The sequence below is a fragment of the Dipodomys ordii genome, unplaced genomic scaffold (assembly GCF_000151885.1).
Source record: "Dipodomys ordii isolate 6190 unplaced genomic scaffold, Dord_2.0 Scaffold1, whole genome shotgun sequence".
Taxonomy (NCBI): Eukaryota; Metazoa; Chordata; class Mammalia; order Rodentia; family Heteromyidae; genus Dipodomys; species Dipodomys ordii.
In genome coordinates this window covers 26,900,922-26,918,924 of record NW_012267217.1, presented here as the reverse complement: position 1 = coordinate 26,918,924, position 18,003 = coordinate 26,900,922, and the positions used below count along the sequence as shown (strand labels likewise).

The following is an 18,003-nucleotide window of genomic DNA, read 5'->3' as shown; positions in this document are numbered from 1 at the left end:
GCAGTACTTATCACTGGTAATGAATAGGCTTCTACAGAACCAAGGTCTCTTATTCCTTCACAGTTCTCAGTGATTGAGAACAAGGCTGTGATGCCAGTAGGAGTTGAACAAGTTTATTGATGATCTAGTGCAAGACAGAGCATTGACACTAAGAGCAAGCTTTTCTGATACTTGCTACATTGAGATTTAAGTGTGATGTGGCCCCAAAGATGCACATAAACCTTTATGGCATGGTAGCCCCTTTAGGAGGAAGTGGGACCAGGTATGTTTTCTGAAGTTTTGTTGTCAGCCATGTACCGGGTTTTTCCTGCAGCTCATGTGATGTGAGGGAATATCCAGTGGACCAGACATTTTTCTCCTCGCCCTATCAGCACCTCTATACCTGTTACTTATATAGGGCAAAAGTGCATCTAGGTCTGTGTCCTACCTATGGCCCTCTGACACTGGAGCCAGAGCTTGGTGTCACTAACAGACTTAGGTATCAATCTGCAGCTTCCCATAGCTACATCACATCTGGGATCATCTTGCTGAAAGAGAATCTGTACATAATGGCAAAAAGCTAGGTACTTGGGTTGGAAGCCAATCTATGTAATGATCAGTATAATGTATAAAATAGTCTTACATCTAGTCTATAGTAAAAGATGTGACAGATGCTATGCTGTGAATGAGTTATGTCCTCAAGGATGAATTTTCTCTTTATGGCTTCTGTGGAGTGACAGTCCTACGCCCACATGACATCCTTTCCCCAGCCAAACGTTTTTAACTTTACTGTGGTATCTGCATTGTGACAATTAGCAACCACTTGGATGAACTTTCTGATGGAAGCCAAAATGCAATAGAGAGGTTCTGGGTCTCTAGTTAGGAAACAAGTGAGAAATGAAGAGAAGTCAGGGGTCTTCTCCCTGATGGGAAAACCATTGTTTTTTAAAGCTTGCTTTCCACGCTGAAGTGATCCCCCAGACTCTTGAGTACCCAAGACTAGACTAGTGCCTATCATCCAATGGGAAATTTACCTCAGACATTTTTTTTTGCTAGTATTGTCGTTTGAAATTGGCCAAGTTTGCTTGGCTTTGAACCCCAGTTGTCTGAATCTCAGCCTCTTAATTAGCTAGGATTACAGGTGTGAGCCACCAGCGCTGGGCTTCATCTTATTCTTTATATAAGTCAAGCAAAATATGTAATGAATTCACAGTCAAGTCACTTAGATAAACCACATTTTTGGGGTACTATAATTTGAATTTAGGACTAGGGATGGGGGTCTTTGTAATTTTTTTTTCCAGGGCGAGCCTCAATCCTTGATCCTTCCCATTTTCCTCCCAAGTAACTAGGATTGTAGGTGTATATACCACCAAACCAGATCTGTGTGTGTGTGTGTGTGTGATTCTTGGGCTTCAACTCAGGCTTCATGCTTGCTTGCTTAGTTGGCCCTCCTATCACTTGAGCCCTACCTTTAGCCTGTTTTTGCTGGTTATTGGAGGAATCTCATGGATTTCCTTCGTGGGCTGGCTTTGAACTATGATTCTGTCATTCCAGCCTCCTGAGTAGCTAGGGTTACAGATGCCTGGTTCCTTATTTCATTCTTGAATCTACTTGAATCTAATTATGTATTGAATATTTGAATACTATTGGGAAATTTGTTTAAAGCCTATTGGAAGAGGGGAAACACTACCTTTTCTGGAATACACAGCAAATAATGAAATGTATGTGAATACAATAAACATATCTCAAAAAAAGAATGATACAACTTTTATTTTCCATGGATTTTAAAGATATTTTGCTACACAGTATATGTATTTTAATGAGATTATACTTTTTCCATGTGTATGAAGTTTAACCTTATACAATTTTAAGGTGATATGTTTGGTAGTGTATCTATAATCTTTAAAAAGTTTAGAGTTTTTGGAATGTACAGTATATGAGGTAAAATCAAGAATTACATTAAAAATTGTTTTCTCTGCTGCACTGATTTTGCAGTGAGGCTCCAATGGCAAGTACACTATTAAATGACATTTACTATCAAAAATAGGAGTTCATTTGAATTACTATGAAAAACATAAGCCACTGGTAACTTGCCACAGTGGCACTTTTTTTTTTTAAACCATTTTAGACATTCAACTATATAGAAATCTCTGGGCTCTTACACTCAAACTCATTTGTACTGCCAAATGTGGCATATTTTAAGAAGTTACTAGAAAACAATTGGAATTGCTGTTGTTTTGGGGCAAGTTATTACCCTACACATGGGAGAGATTAAATAAAATGTAAACATATAGTGTATTATAGTGACAGATCATTCTTACCACTCGGAAAGGCCAAATTTATCCACTTATTTTTTGAACGAAAGTTAATTTTTTCTACAGCACAGATCATTTGACAGAAAACATTACAATACATGCCCATTCTACCGTAAGAGAAATTCTTCAGAGATCTTCAAAGCACAAAACAATGTTCCTTTCTGACTGAAAGAAGTGCTTAGTAATCACTAAAATGCTAACCTCAGCAACTAAAAATTAGTGATTCACTATTCTAAAATTCAAATAATAAATTAAGAAAGCTAGTTACAGGTGTTTTACAGATAACAGATGTGATACAGGAATTTAAAGATAATTTCATTACAAACTGTATTATTACTGGCAGTCATTGACATCTAGGCAAGATGTACAATGTGATACTTGACAAAATTCATCTGATCATCCAATGACTCACAAATGCAAGCTCACAAAACATTAATGAATTATGCAACTGCAAAGTGCAACATTAACCACATGCAATCAACAATTTGGAACAGTATCCAAACAGACATTATACATTAAACACTAGTTTTCAAGAAAGAAAGCAGCTTTAAGTTTACTGGTGCAAATTAATTTTGTCTTCAGATCTGGTGCCCCAAACAAAAAGATTAGGTTTGATTATGAATTCTGATGGTGATGGCAGTAGTTACAGTAGAAGCAGCAAAACTTATGGGAGTTCTTCAAAATTGGCCTGTACCAGAGAGATGGAGTGACTGTGTGGATTTCTATACTTGATAGTTTATAATATGCCACGCAGGTACGTGTATCCTCTTATACACATAGACATAGTTCAAAAGTTCATAAAATGGACACCATATACTTTGAAACTGAGTTGGTTTTTATGATTACGTTTTAAAAAGTTACTATCTAAAAGTCCTCTATTCTTTTCCATGTTCTCAAGACCTGAAGCGGTACTTTTTGAGTAAACATTAAAATATATTTAGGCCAAGTAGACCGCCTGTGCCTTCTTTGACTTCTCTGTGAATTCATGTATTAAGTGTCAAGAAGAACTCCACATTTATCAAACAAGAAGCTTCTTTTTGTTACACCAATTCTTTCATCCAGTTTTTGTTTGCTAAGCCCCTCCAGTTATTCATCATAATCCCGCTTATCAAATAATTAAGACAAATGAGGAGGTAGAAATATAGCACGAGATTGCTTTCACAGCATCAGACTTTAACATTTTCAATAGCATGTTAGTGTAAATTCTAGTCATTCTGAATTTTTTACTTGGTAATAATCTTTGAAACAAAAAAGACCAGGCATCACTATTATACTCATGGTAACTGGTTGAAATCTCAATTATAAATTGTTGCCTCTTAGGAAGTCTGTTCTACCAGAAGGCATGTCAAACAAGGAAAAAAAGTAAAGAAAAATAAAGTAAAAAGACCTAAAAAAAAAATAAAAAAAAAGGACAGAAAAAAACCAAAACAAAAAAAAATAAAAAAACAAACCTCCCCAAATTGGTACTTCTGTGGCTTGCATACTAATAAAGTGCCAGCCTCTACCTGATACAAGCACTGAAATGGCAAAAATGATGTGCTATAGTCTCAATGCCAGTGTTAAATGACACTGTTTTTGTAAAAGCAACAGAGAAATTTTAGTACATGACAAAATAAAAGGTAATACAGTGTTAAAAAAAAGTTATCCTTTCACTTGATTACAAAGTACTGAATGATAAAGGCAATGAAGATGGAAAAGAAGGCAAACAGCACAAGGATGACAGCAGCGCACTGCTCGTCACTAAGAGTGCGTCGTGTCCGAGTGCTGTCCACAGTGTCTCTGGTGGTGCTGGCTGGCGCTTCTGTCCTCTGGGAGATGAAGAGCACTGTGGTGCTGTAGGGGCCCACAAGGTCCTGGTGCCCCACAGGGTCTTGGCACTGGCGAATGGCACACACACGGAAGCGATATTCGCAGTTCACCTGAAGGCTGGAATACCGGAATGAAGAGTCCGGACCTTTGTAAATCTGTTTGTGAAATATTAGAAAAGAATTGTGTGTGAAGGATGAGCACAAAATGTTAACACTGACAAATTTTGTAATTATTTTTGATGGAAAATCAGTATTGCTAATTTTGTCCTTTAAAATAAGATTTTTTAAAATGTATCCAAAAAAGGAGGGGAAGGAAAGACAAGAAACAGGCGATTATGAGTCAAAGTTCATGATAACACATATGAAAATGCTATAATGTAACCTTTTTGTACAATTACTATACCCTAATAACAAATTAAAAAAACTACCTATCCATTAAAATACCTATTTGTCTGCTGTGTAAAGGCAAGAGAAATTTGAAAAACCAGGCTATGAGATCTACTCTCAGAGCATAGGGATGAGCAAGAGAACAAGTTCTGCTCTATGACTTCACACTCCAGTTAACTGTAGACCACTTAATTCAGCACAATAGCCACATTAGTTAAGTTGTATTATCAAGAGGATAAGATGAGCCAACACAAAAACACTCAAGACCTAGCATACAGTAAATGTTTAAATAAGAAAATGACCATTCTCATTAATAAGCCTGTCTTTTCATTCACAAATGAGAAACATGGTTTAGTCACTTCCCAGTGAGCTGGTGGGCTACAAGTCGGACCAGTCAGTTCCTAGCATTATAAATCTAAATCGTTTCATATTGGTTTGCACCTAAAGAAGCAAAGTAAGTTCTGTTTCATTTTTGTGTCTCCAGAATCTGGAGTATAGTAGATATGTAATAAAAGGCCACTAAAATCAGTGAACAACTGGCTTTAAATTAAAATGCAGAGGCCAAGAAGGTAAAAGTAAATTAACATTATGTTCTATGAACAAATGAACTCTGTAAGTAGAATGCCCTCAAAATTTTAGAATATAACTTGCCAGTAAGTTTAGAATTTTACAAATACTTAAGAGATTTAGAAGACACTATGTAGGATGAAGTTCTAAGGAAACCAGCCTTTCAAATTTTGCAGTTTATAAAATAATCCAAGGGTAGATAGGGTTAATGTGGTGTTTAAGTTTTACATAGAATTGTGCATTGCTATTTTATGTAGTGATCAATTAAAAGTCATCTACTACTGAAATGCAGGGTCCCTATTTCCTTTAAACATGTAATACAATCAAGTTTTTAAAATATTAATTTTGCTTCTTCCTTGAAGGAAACCTGCTTATCTGTAAATTACATTTGAAATCTAATTATCATGGTTTAATATAAGAAAAACAATCACATGGCAAATTTAATCTCTTTGGGTCTTTTATACTTTTGTAGTTTTAGTTAAGATAATTTATTTCTATGCAATTTGAAAGAAAATGCATTTATTAAAAATTCTACTTCTATCACTAGTGCCAGTGGCTCAAGCCTAAAATCCTAGTTATTCAGAAAGCTGATACTTTAGAGAAATGAAGTTCAAAGCTAGCCCAGAGACCAGTCTTTGAGACTCCATCTCCATTTAACCAGCAAAATATCGGACTAGAGGCATGACTCAACCAAGCAAGCCCAGAGAGTTTGAGATTCAAGCCCTCACACCTACAAATACTATTATTAATAATTAAAACAGCAGAAAACTGTGATAAGACAAATTATTTTTCTGGATAAAGGATCTAATATAAAAAAACCCAGATTGAAAGTCCTCAAATATAAATTAGGTTGACAGCAAAAGAGAGAAATCAGATGAAATGGTTACAGATTTATCTAAGTGGTATATTTTTATAGCAAACACTGACCGTTATTAATACTCACACTATCAGTCTATTGTTTTCTTTTTTCTAAAATATTTTTCTTTATCTTGAAGTAGTTGTACAAAACGGATTATGTATATAGTACCTCTAGATCAATGTCACCCCCTTTCAACATTACTACTCACCTCTCTTGCCCACCTTTCCCCTCACTTTAATTTTTAGGTTATGTATTAAATTTCTTTTTCTTTTTGTTTTCTACCAGGAAGTTGTCTAAGAAATTTCTCTACCAGGTAAGTACCACCACCTTGTCTACAGTTTATAATCATGACAACACCCATTGTTACATTCAAGAACCCTATTATGACTAGCTATTGGTTTCTGCTCTGTCCTTGTTTGTCTAATTTTAATACTGTAATCAAAATAACTTGGTGTCTGATAAAACAAAAACAAAAAACCTCCCAAATAACCCAAATCCTTCATTAACTTCTGATTTCACATGGAATAAAAGTTACAATTGAGCTGATAGATGTTCTATGATTTCCACATTATCCACATGTCATATTGAACTCCTTATTGATCATTTCCCAAAAGAAGTGCCATTTAACTATGTCACTGGCATGCTAAGGGGGAAGCAGGAACTTTCAAGCATGACTTTTGCAGGAACTTTCAAGCATGACTTTTAAATAAGGCTCAAATATGAAATGGAGAAGGCTAGGTGGGTCTTTATTCTTTATCAATAGCAATGGCAAGACTACCAGGACAACCTGACTTCATCAACAACTTGCTCTTAGGATCTCGGGTTTCTTTATTGATCATCAAATTTAACAAGCATATAATTTTTTTTCCATATCATTCTCTTTGGATACTTCCTCTCGTATAATATTCTCTAACCCTTTACCTCAGTTTTATATTTATTTGATGCACTTATAACTGCTTGTCTCTGGGCCTGATAGCTGTCTCTCAGCTCTCCATCTCAAGGCTAGTGCTTTACCACTTGAGCTACAGTACCACTTCTGGTTTTCTGGAGGTTTACTGGAGATAAGAGTCTCATGGACTTTCCTGCCCGGGCTGGCTTTGAAACGTGATCCTCAGATCTCAGCCTCCTGAGTAGCTAGGATTACAGGTGTGAGCCACCAGCACTTGGCTATAACTGCTTGACATTTTATGCAGAAATGTATCATATGAATTTAGCATATTTTTTCCCACTAGAACAGGAACTTCATGAAGTTAAGATTTTTTTTTTGTTCAGCACTGTATCTTGATAGCCTAAGAGAGAACTCAATTAATAGTTGGGGAATAAATAATCTGTACAAAGTGTATATGCAGAAAAGATTTTGAATCCTGACATCTTTAGTATTGAATGAATGTCTCAGAATTAGAAAGATAGTCAAATCTTGCATTGAAAGTATGAAAAACTGATATATGTATCTACAAAATGTATCTTGGCACATACCTGTTTGAAATCTGAATCTTTTCCCACCATAACTTGAAGACTGTAAATAACTGGATCACCTTTCATTGGTGGTGAACATTCCCATGTAATTTCACAAATGTGGTCATTTACTTTCTCTATTTTGGGAGCTAGAGGGAACAAACATAAATAAAATCTGCTCCATTTGGTTTTTAACTTGGCACATCACTCAGATATTTGTTTTATAATTAAAATCAATAAACCTCTAAAACCCAATTATCAGTGAATTTTTGAAGTCTTCATACAAAGGAGTTGAAATCAACAATTTTTTTAGGACTAAGAGACATAAACTTGATAAAACAGAAGAATGATTGAGTGAAATGTATTAACAGTTATTGAAAAAAATCATTGAACAGTGCCACTAACACCGGATCTGCTTAGCAAACAGTACATTCAAGTCCTCTGATCCAAGATCCTGTCCTAGAAGTTCTGGGAGTATAGTGAACTCTAGTCTTCTTTAGACAGATACACAAAAGAAAATCATTTCCAGAGTCATTGAAAATAAGAACTATTTAAGTTAGACACATGTACAAAGAAAGGTGTATATATACATGCTTCTGTGTAAGTCTGATGGAAAAATCCAATTAAAAATTTATTTCATTTAACCGAAGACTTGGCTTCTTCTACCCCCAAATCCAAATGAATGAAATAACCATGACTTATATAAACAACAGTTTGGTTATTAGCAAATGACCCTATCAGAAAAACAACTTACCTATTCAGTTTAGTATTTTTGTTAGATTATTAAAAAGATTGGTGACTTAACTCAGATACTTATCTGAATATTACTATGACAGATAAAATAAATTGATTACTAAATAATATATCTTCAGAATGTATAACTTACCTTTCAAGGCAGCTGGAACAGATTTTGGAGTAGTGAAAATATATTCTTGGGAGAGGGGACCTTCCCCAGCTTCATTACAAGCTTGAATACAGAATTTATAGGATGTTGACTCAGTAAGTCTTTGAACTTTGTATGTATGACATGGTCCTCTGTACAAGGATATAAACCTAAAATGGCAACAATTTCATTAAACTATTATAGTGTTTTTATGGAACATATTTTAAAAATTAGTTATATACATTATTTAGGAATGATAAGTTGCTTCCCAAATTTTATATTAGGAATAGTTTGTCACTCCAAACATCTTTATGCTTTTTATCAGATAAAGAAAATCACAGATGTGTTAGATTTCTCAGTATGACTTGCATTACTGAAAGACTGATGCTGCATTTCATGCCCAACCATTATTACTGTTCCAGGTTTCTGGTATGGCTTTATTTCTGACTGTTACCTTTTAATATGTATTCATATGAAATGTTTGATATATATTTTCCCTATTATGTTACCTATGTCCAACATTTTGACTGGTTGTTTTTAATTTTTTTTGGAAATTGGGAAGTGAATAATAAATGCTCATATTGTACTAAATATGTGAAAAATAGAAATTTAATCACCCAAAATGACATTATTTCCAAGTAGTAGTAACTGACAAAATTTGCCTTTTTAATCTCTGAAATACAAATGCACATACACACATTTATTTATTTTATTTATTTATTTTGGTGCTGGTACTGGGGCTTGAATTCAGGGCCTGGGTTTTAGGTTCAAGGTTAGCACTCTATCACTTGAGCCACAGGCTACTTCTGGCTTTTTGCTGGTTAACTTAACAATCTCAAGAACCTCAAGGATTTTTCTGCCTAGGCTGTCTTTGAACTGCATTTCTCAGATCTGAGCCTTCTGAATAGCTAGGATTATAGGTGTAAGCCATTGACACTCACCGGAGACATTTTTCACATAAGGAAAAAGTCAACAAGAAACCAACAAAACAAAACCAACATAATCCATAGTGGTAAAAAATCACTGTTGAAAATGACAAAACTTGTCATCAGCTAAATTAGGACTGTGACATTACCCTCAGAAAATGTGAACAGTTCTCCCCAAAGGAAAGTAACCAAAGACATAAAGTTGATTTAATTTATTAAAGTTATCTATGATCTCAAAAAGGTGATTTTTTTTCATTTTCTGCAGCTATATTTATAATCTACAAAAATTCTCTAGCTGCTAAATGAATATTGAATTTGAAGTTCTGTAACAGAACATAACAGAATTTATAATAGAATCTTGATCCTGTTCTCTCTCACCAAGGCACTAATTGGAAATGTTTACAGTAAGCTTTCTTGTACCACCCCACATGAAAATAATTTAAAGACTTAATTCACTCACTAGTAGTAAATACAGCAAAGATAAATATCTCTATGAAAGCTTGTGGGAAGGGAAGAACATCCTAGAGATAAGAATACAGTGAATACATAAACTTCTGCCAAGAACAAAGGCACAAAGATGGTCATACACATAGACTATGGGAAATGATCAATACTAGCCTGAGTATGTTCCTGAGAAGTCATGTTGTACACAAAATAGTACAGGTATGTCTCATAGAGTACTTATGTACAATTATTGCACATATTTCATTATTAAATACTTGGGTAGGATATAATTCTAACAAGAAAAACCCAAAGTAAACCTTGAGAAAAGCTGTTAGAAGATTAACAGCTGTAGAAGGTTGTGTACCATTGTTTCTATGGGCATAATGTGAATAAACAGCTCCAAATCGCTATTTAAGTAATTAATACTGTAAAAATTTTGAATAACACTAATTAAAATACATGATTTAGTGAGGAACTATATGGTATGGTATGTATAATACCATGTATAACATATATATATATATATATATGTAAAAGAGCAGAGATTAAGACCTTGAATGACAGAATAGCTAATCAAAGGCTGTAGCTTTAAATAATTAACTAAGGCTCTAGCCAAGATCTGTCTATGAAGAATGTTCACTGTTCATTCAGTGTGCAGACTGGGTCATGAATACAATAGAGAGTGACATAATTTCTGCCCTCCAAACCTTTAACAAATCACAATCACTTACTGTAAAATGACTACTAGAAACACTTAAAGAATTATTTTGTAGCCATCATTAGTTTGCAAGAAGACAGTTAAGAATAGCCTATTTAATTTTATCATTCTACTTAAATTATAAATAGAAAATCAACATTAAGCCTTCTGATATTTGAAAAACAGTACACGTAAAGACCCACCTTCCATTCTTATCTGCCATTTGAAGGTGGTACTGAATAGAATCTGCTGACAATGTCTTTGGGTTTCCTTCTCCCCATTTCAGCTTAAGGTTCTGGTGGTTAAAGGCAACACATTCCAGACGAGGTGGATCAGGAGGAAGGGGCTTAGTTTTCAGTTTTATCATATGGCTGAAAGGACCAGCTCCAAGGCTATTCAAGGCTTGAATTCGTATTCTAAGAGCCACATTAAAAACAAAAACAAAACACACATTTATCATGATTATTTCCTTTGAATTGTTTTTCTTACTTAGGCACAAATTAACAGTTTCAAGAGTGAGCGTACCTGTATGTTGTATCTGGTTGCAAATTGTCTATAATATAGCTTGTCATCTTTCCCACTGTTAAGGGCTGCTTATCTCCAAAGTCTATGCTGTAGGCAAGGATTTCTGAGCCATGGTCACAAGGCTTTTCCCAGCTTATTGCAAGGCATGAAGAAGGTGAATAATAGGGACTTTCTATATAGTCATCACTTATCTCTTGAAGACAAGTCACGATGGCAGGAACTGATGGTGGTGTCACACAGGCTGCTACTTCACTGAAAGGGCCTGCACCCACCACACTGAGAGCCTACAAGTTAACAAGGTCTCCAAGTTAATAACAACATGACTATGGAAATGCTCATGAAACAGTAAACGTTAGACAGATTATTGTGCCAAGGCACTGATCACCTTTACCTGGACTCTGCAATAATAGGTAGTTGCTGGTGAAAGTCCTTTTAAGTCATAACTGAGGCCAGGTCCACAGTAACATATCTGCATACTTCCTTCAACTCCTCCCCACTCCAGTCGATACTCAGTGATATCAGTTCCATTACTTGAAGGACTCTTTTAAGTGAAAAGAGAATAAAAAACTGTCCTGATAGTGACCAAACAGGTTTTAGGAAAAAAGGTTCTTTTCCTAAGCATATTTAAAAACTTGATTTTCAATTTCTTTAAGACACAACACAGTTAAAACTGTAAATTTTTATATTTTTATTAATATAATCTGAATTTCAGTTTGGCTAAAATATAACTATGTTTCAAATTAGAAATAGAAATATGACTAAGTATTTTAAGATCAATGTTCTTCAAAGTAATTTTATTAAGTTAAATAAAATTTAAAACTCCACAAGGAAATTTTCCTTGCTAAATTTCAAAGGAAACTGAAAATATAATTATCACTACTGATTATTGTTATACAAAATAAATATAATGGAGATAATAAAGATAAGAGACATTGTATTATGTCCATCTGTTTGTTCTGAACATTAAATTCACTGGTGGCTGAACTATGTAAGTACTGAGACAAAGCATTTGATGAAAATACAAAGTACAACATGTAAAAGAGCTCAATAATACTTCAAACTGTAGCTTATGCAAATGTTTAAAAAAGAGAATTTAGCTTAGACTTATTCTATGTGTAAAAATGGAGAGAATCTTTATTCTTTTATGCAAAATGCTCCAATTGTAGGTGAGTAGAAATGACAGTACCTCCCAATTCACTTGTACACAAGTTGCAGATCTGCATGTCACCTGAGGGGGCTTGCATTGGTCTGGTGGCCCAGGGGCTGTTGTAAAATCACATTTTTCTGAAAATGGTCCAAACTAGAAAAAAACAAGCATAAGCATTTTAATTATTTTACCCTTAAGACATCTACTAGTACCTAGAATTCCACATTTGAAGATTCACCAGGCCAGGAGCTCATGGATCACTCTTATAACCCTAGCTACTCAAGAGGTTGAGATCTGAAGATCTTGGTTTGAAGCCAGCCCAGACAGAAAAGCCCAACATATTCCTATGTCCAATTAACCAGTCAAAAACTGGAACTGGAGACATGGCTAAAGTGACAGAACACTAGCCATGAGTGTACCAGTAGCACATCAACAAAATAAAACTGGTAATTAAGTTAATCTTCCCTGTCCTTTAAAACTAATTTGGCCATAATTCTAAAAGCATGCACAAAAATACACTTAATACATTATACTTATAACTACACTTAATCTTACTACACTTTCTTCTTCCATAAATTGGCTTTTGTAAGAAGGGCAGGGAATAGGTGGAATAAATAAATTAAGCTGAGTGAAGAAATGGGAGATGACAAACATATTGAAAGCATGGGAGACAGTAAACACCAATGTTCTTTAAAATTTGGCACTGGTTCTTTGACCTTAAAATGTAATGCAGTCTTATGAGGCTGATGACTTTACATAGAAAGGATAAATTAAATAAACACTACCCACCAAGTATATGAATTTACGATAGGACAAATTTAAAGTAAGCTTGCAGATATAAATGCAAGAGACAGGATGTGAAATATAGTATAGTTCACTAAAATTTGCAATAATGTGAAGAGATATTAATTTTCTAAAACATTAACTATAGAATAGCTTACAGAAGCAAAAACATTAATCATTTGAGATTGAAAAAAAAAAGCACAAAAAAACCAAACTCCTAGTCTGTGCTTAAACTGCCTAAAGAAGAAATGTCATAGTTCAGTGGAAAGATCTTTAGCTCTGGAGTCTGACAAAATTGGGTTTGTGGATTATACTATCATTTATTTTGTGTGATTTTTGGTAAGGCTTTTCTGAGCTCTAGTTTCTTCATGGTAATAAAATGGAGGTACCACTGGTTCTATACATTAAATGTGACTGAAGACATACATAATATTTTTATAACAATCCATTCAAAACCAGAAATGCTTATTGTGTCTCCCCCTCTCTGGTCTCTTAGGAAAAGAAAAAAGAATGACAACTGTTAGTAAATGCCACATACAAATAGATTATTGGCTTATTAATATTTCCTAACTAATATTTCTCTTCTCTCCTCTCTAGGCAGTTTCTTAAGTACAAAACAGGAGTTAGATATTTTGTTTATCTTCAATTTCAAATGAGTAATGTTTTGTTTCTGTAAGCTATTCTAGTTAACATTTTAGAAAATGAAAGTGGTATCTCTTCACATTATTGCAAATTTACTCTTTAATCTTGTTGAAATTAGAAGGAAGGTTTCAAAATACTAAGGCAAAAACTCTAGTTATAGGGATATACTATGTTTTTATAACTTTATTAAAAATTGTAAACTTGAGGAGTCACCTATTAAAAGTAAAATGACCAACACATGGGCATGATAATCCATGTTAAAAATTAATCACTAGGTGATTATGATTTGAGAATCCAGTAATTCACAATTCAACACAGTCTTCTCACCCCCATTTTGTTAGCTGCACGCAGTCTGAAGCTGTAAGTCTTTCCAGGAAGAAGGCTGCTCACTGTACATTCCACTTCAGGACCTTGGTAAACTTCTCTGGGTTCATCTCTTTCTGTAGGAGACATTTCTACACAGTAACAAGAAATGGGCGATCCACCATCAACCAGAGGGGGTCCTAAGGGTGGAAAGATTTATGAAACTTAACAAGAAGAACATTTTCAGTTATAACTTAGTTATATAATTCATTACCAAAACAGAAATTACCCCATCGCAACTGTATTTCTTTTGCTTTGGGTCTACCCTGTAATCTGGGAGGGAGGCATGGGCCAGGAGGTACAGCCGGAGTCTGCACAAGTAAAGATTCAGAGACCTGCCAAAACAAAAGCAAAAACAAAACAAAAATGCCCCAAACCATATAATCAGATTGCTTTTGGTTTAGGAAAATAATATAAACGCAAACACCAATAACTTGAAATTGTACTTAACTATGAACCGAAAAGGAAAAGTTCTGAACAGAATCAAAACCTGATTAAATCATTAAAACTCAAAGTTTTTATAGGTAAATGAAGACATGTGCTGTGTGCCTACTATTCACAAAGCAAGTTACTGAAAAAAAGAACCCTAACAAATATTTCATTTCCGTCCCATAATTAAAAAACAAACAAATTGATTTAACATAACTCAATAGGCTATGTTTTTTATTCTCTCCAAATGGGTCTATGAATGTCCTCTTCTAAGAAAGAATGCTTTAACATTCTGTAAAAGTTTCCTGTCTTGTTTTCAAGAGGTCCAGACTTAAGACTCTTGGTAACTTGGTTGTACCTAAACACTAATTTATTGTTGTTATTATTATTAAATATTCTTATTTATTATTAAATATTATTATTATTCTAAAATCACCAAAGTTTCTCTAGGTATTCGGTATTCTTTTCAGTTTTTGTCATATATGTATATTTTGAAGACTTTCATATTTGTTTACTCACTCACTCACACACTCAATTACTCACCCAGCTACCCACCCATTCATCTAATTGCTCATGCACTCACTCACTCATTTACTCACTGCTGTGGATTGAACCCAGGGCTTTGGGCATGGTAAAGTAGTATTCTATTTTCTGAGCTATATTCCTAGTCTTAGTTGTATTTGAAAAGACATTCATAGACATAGACATTCATTGACATAGACAATACCATATTCCTTATCTATGCTGTAATAAAAGCTTTATACACACCATTCTTTTAAAACAGAAATAAAATATTTAGTCATCTCATTCAGAAAAGTATCCTATGTATAAGAATGTTCTAATGTGTCTGGAATAGAGTAATAGAATTTTGCATGTGTTTGCTTTTCTTAAATCCAGAGATTTTTTTTTCCATTTTCTTTATTTGAAACACTGGAATCAAATCTAGGGCCTGAGGTATGTGAGGCAAATGTTGCACCTGAGCTACACCCGTAATTCCAGGAGACCTCTTCTTATTTGATGGTACTGGCATTTGAACTCAGGCTCTCATTCTTGCTAGGCAAGTACTCAACTTACTCAAACAACACCCTCACTCTTGTCATTTCAGTTATTTTCAGAGAGGGTCTTACGTTTTGCCTAATCTACTCTGGTACTACAATCCTCCTAATCTCCACCTCCTAAGTAGCTGGGTGCTTTACTACTTGAGCCACATCTCCACTTCCAGCTCTTTGCTGGTCAACTAGAGATAAGAGCCTCACAGATTTTCCTACATGGGGCTGGCTTTGAACTGTGATCCTCAGATCTCAGCCTCCTGAGCAGCTATAATTATAGGCATGGACCACTGGCAGGCTCCCAGCTGAGATTTTCTTATTATATCACAAATATGTTAGGCAGGACTCACACTCAGTTTCACAACACTCATTTTCAAAGAAAAACTTATAATTCATTTTTAAATTTTTAATTTTAATTAATTAATTTATTTTGCTGGTCATAGGGCTTGAACTCTGGGTGTGGTTGCTGCTCCTGAGCTCTTCAGGTCAAGGCTAGCACTCTACACAAGCCACAGTGTCACTTCACTACTGGCCTTTTCTGTTTATGTGGTACTGAGCCATTGAACCCAGGGCTTCATGCATGCTAGACAAGCACTCTACCATTGATTGAGCCACATACCCAGCCCCATTTATAAAAAAAAAGAATATTTTCATTGGGTTAAATTTGTTTGAAAAAAAATTCTGATTGGGTATTGGTGGCTTATACCTGTAATCCTAGTTCAGATACAGGGGTTCAATGCCAGCATGGGTAGAAAGCTCACTTGCTACTTGAGATAAGGAGAATGGAGGATCCAGGCTAACCTAAGCAGAAAAAGTTAGAGGCTCCCTCTCATTGAGAGAAGCTAGAAAGAAAGTGAGACTCCTATCTTAAAAATAACCAGTATAGCTGGGTGATGATGGCAGATGCCTGTAATCCTAGCTACTCAGATGGCTGAGATACAACGGTTCAAGACCAGCTTGGGCATAAAAATTCACTAGACCCTATTTCTAAAATAATAGGAAAAAGCAGGGTGGGAAGTATTGTTAAAAATAGTAGTGTTCCTGCCTAGGACACATCAAGGCCCTGACTTCAAACCCTAGCACTGAACAAAAAAATGAAGTAATAAAAAGTAAATTTAAAAAGTTATTTCTTTTAAAAAATATACTTCTACAGAAAATACTAGAAATGCCTTATAGATAATGGGACACTTAAATCTGTTTTGATTATTTGGGCTCTACTAATAAAACAAAGGCTAGTGCTTCTGAAATAAACATGTACTTAAATAATAAATGATACTTTATGGTTTCTCTTGATACACACACACTATTTATGGAGCAGTAAACTAGTGCATGATGGATTATATTTCTATCCCTGCTTGGGATGGTCATTGAACACTATTCAAAAAATTTTAAAAAACATTTTAAAACATTTCCCCAGTGTTTCTATGTATTTTTCAAAGCTAAACACCATTAGACAATACTTACTGACTTCTTACAATGAGTAAAGTGTCATATTACAATGTTCTTTTTTTTTTTCTCTGCCAGTCCTCTGGCTTGAACTCAGAGCCTGGGCACTGTTCCTGAGTTTCTTTTGCTCAAGGCTAGCACTCTAAAACTTGAGCCACAGCGTCACTTCAGTCTTTTCTGTTTATGTGGTACTGAGGAATCAAACCCAGGACTTCATGCATATTAGGCAAGCACTCTATCACTAAGCCACAGTCCCAGCCCCTAGAATGATCTGTTAACTATATTAGCCCCTTATATTACAGAAATTACTTTTTGACATTTGTAGACACATTTCAATATTTAAGGTAGCATCTGGTGATCCTAGCCCATTTGGCCAAGCTTAAAGAAAAGACAATATATTAAGCATTACCGCACTCTGTCCTCCATCACTAATGCAGTAAACTCGTAAACGATAGAAACAGCCTGGATTCAGTCGATCACAAAGATGTTCCCTAGTAGCACCACTGTATATCATATCCCATTTGTTTCCTGTAAGATGAAGAATTGTGTTCCATCAGCTACTAGGTAATGTTTAACATTTTGATATCATGGACCCAGCAGGTATCCTAGCTTCACAAAGCAAGTATGTATGCAATTTGTCAGAAACAATTTAAGCTTGTTTTCAGTTTCCTGGAAATTATCTAATTTTCTTTGTGAGTGCAGCTTCCTAGATAAATCTACAATGGCCTTGTTGAAGTGAAATATCTCTAACTCTGCACAGACTTTGTATAGCTTGATAATTTGCTATTCATTAAGAATTTTAAATGTGTTTACTGGTCCAGTAATAACATTATAACAAACAAAAAAAATAGAACCAATGTCATAGGAAGTTTAGCGTTAAAGACACTATTTTTTTGCAGGAAATAGGTCATTTTACAGAAATCAAAACTATTTTCTTTATTGAGAAATCAAAATTGTTAGGTGAGACTCAAGAATGAGGTTCATTTGTTACAAAAGTGTCTTACTAAAAGTAATATAGTCTCAGAGAACTTAAGAAACGAAATCCTCAAATTATTAACAACTCACTGGGCGCTAGTGGCTTTGAATTCTTCCTCCCCTATGTTAAGGCTCTAAGGTACAGAAAGGAACAAAATTTTGTTAACATCAAAATCTCCTTTGCAAGCTGGGCACTGGTGACTCACATCTGTAATCTTAGCTACTTTAGGAAGCTGAGATCTGAGGACCAAGGTTTGAGACCAGCCTGAACAGGAAAGTCTGTGAGATATCTCCACTAAAAACTACTCAGAAAAAGCTGGAAGT

General features: G+C 34.8%; 1 protein-coding gene across 4 annotated transcripts in view; it reads right to left on the bottom strand.

Annotated features, from left to right (window-relative positions):
- Window positions 1-1,733: 1,733 nt before the first annotated feature.
- Fndc3a (fibronectin type III domain containing 3A) overlaps window positions 1,734-18,003 on the bottom strand; it is a 118,102-nt gene continuing 101,832 nt past the window's right edge. For all 4 annotated transcript variants that reach the window (XM_013009434.1, XM_013009443.1, XM_013009446.1 and 1 more), the window contains 10 exons: window positions 17,114-17,232; window positions 14,010-14,115; window positions 13,745-13,920; window positions 12,032-12,145; window positions 11,237-11,386; window positions 10,846-11,129; window positions 10,524-10,736; window positions 8,257-8,423; window positions 7,392-7,519; window positions 1,734-4,258 (listed from right to left, as the gene is read on the bottom strand). In XM_013009434.1, coding sequence (XP_012864888.1) covers window positions 3,944-4,258; window positions 7,392-7,519; window positions 8,257-8,423; window positions 10,524-10,736; window positions 10,846-11,129; window positions 11,237-11,386; window positions 12,032-12,145; window positions 13,745-13,920; window positions 14,010-14,115; window positions 17,114-17,232 — 1,772 coding nt within the window. In that variant the 3' untranslated portion in view covers window positions 1,734-3,943. The remainder of the gene's footprint in view (window positions 4,259-7,391; window positions 7,520-8,256; window positions 8,424-10,523; window positions 10,737-10,845; window positions 11,130-11,236; window positions 11,387-12,031; window positions 12,146-13,744; window positions 13,921-14,009; window positions 14,116-17,113; window positions 17,233-18,003) is intronic.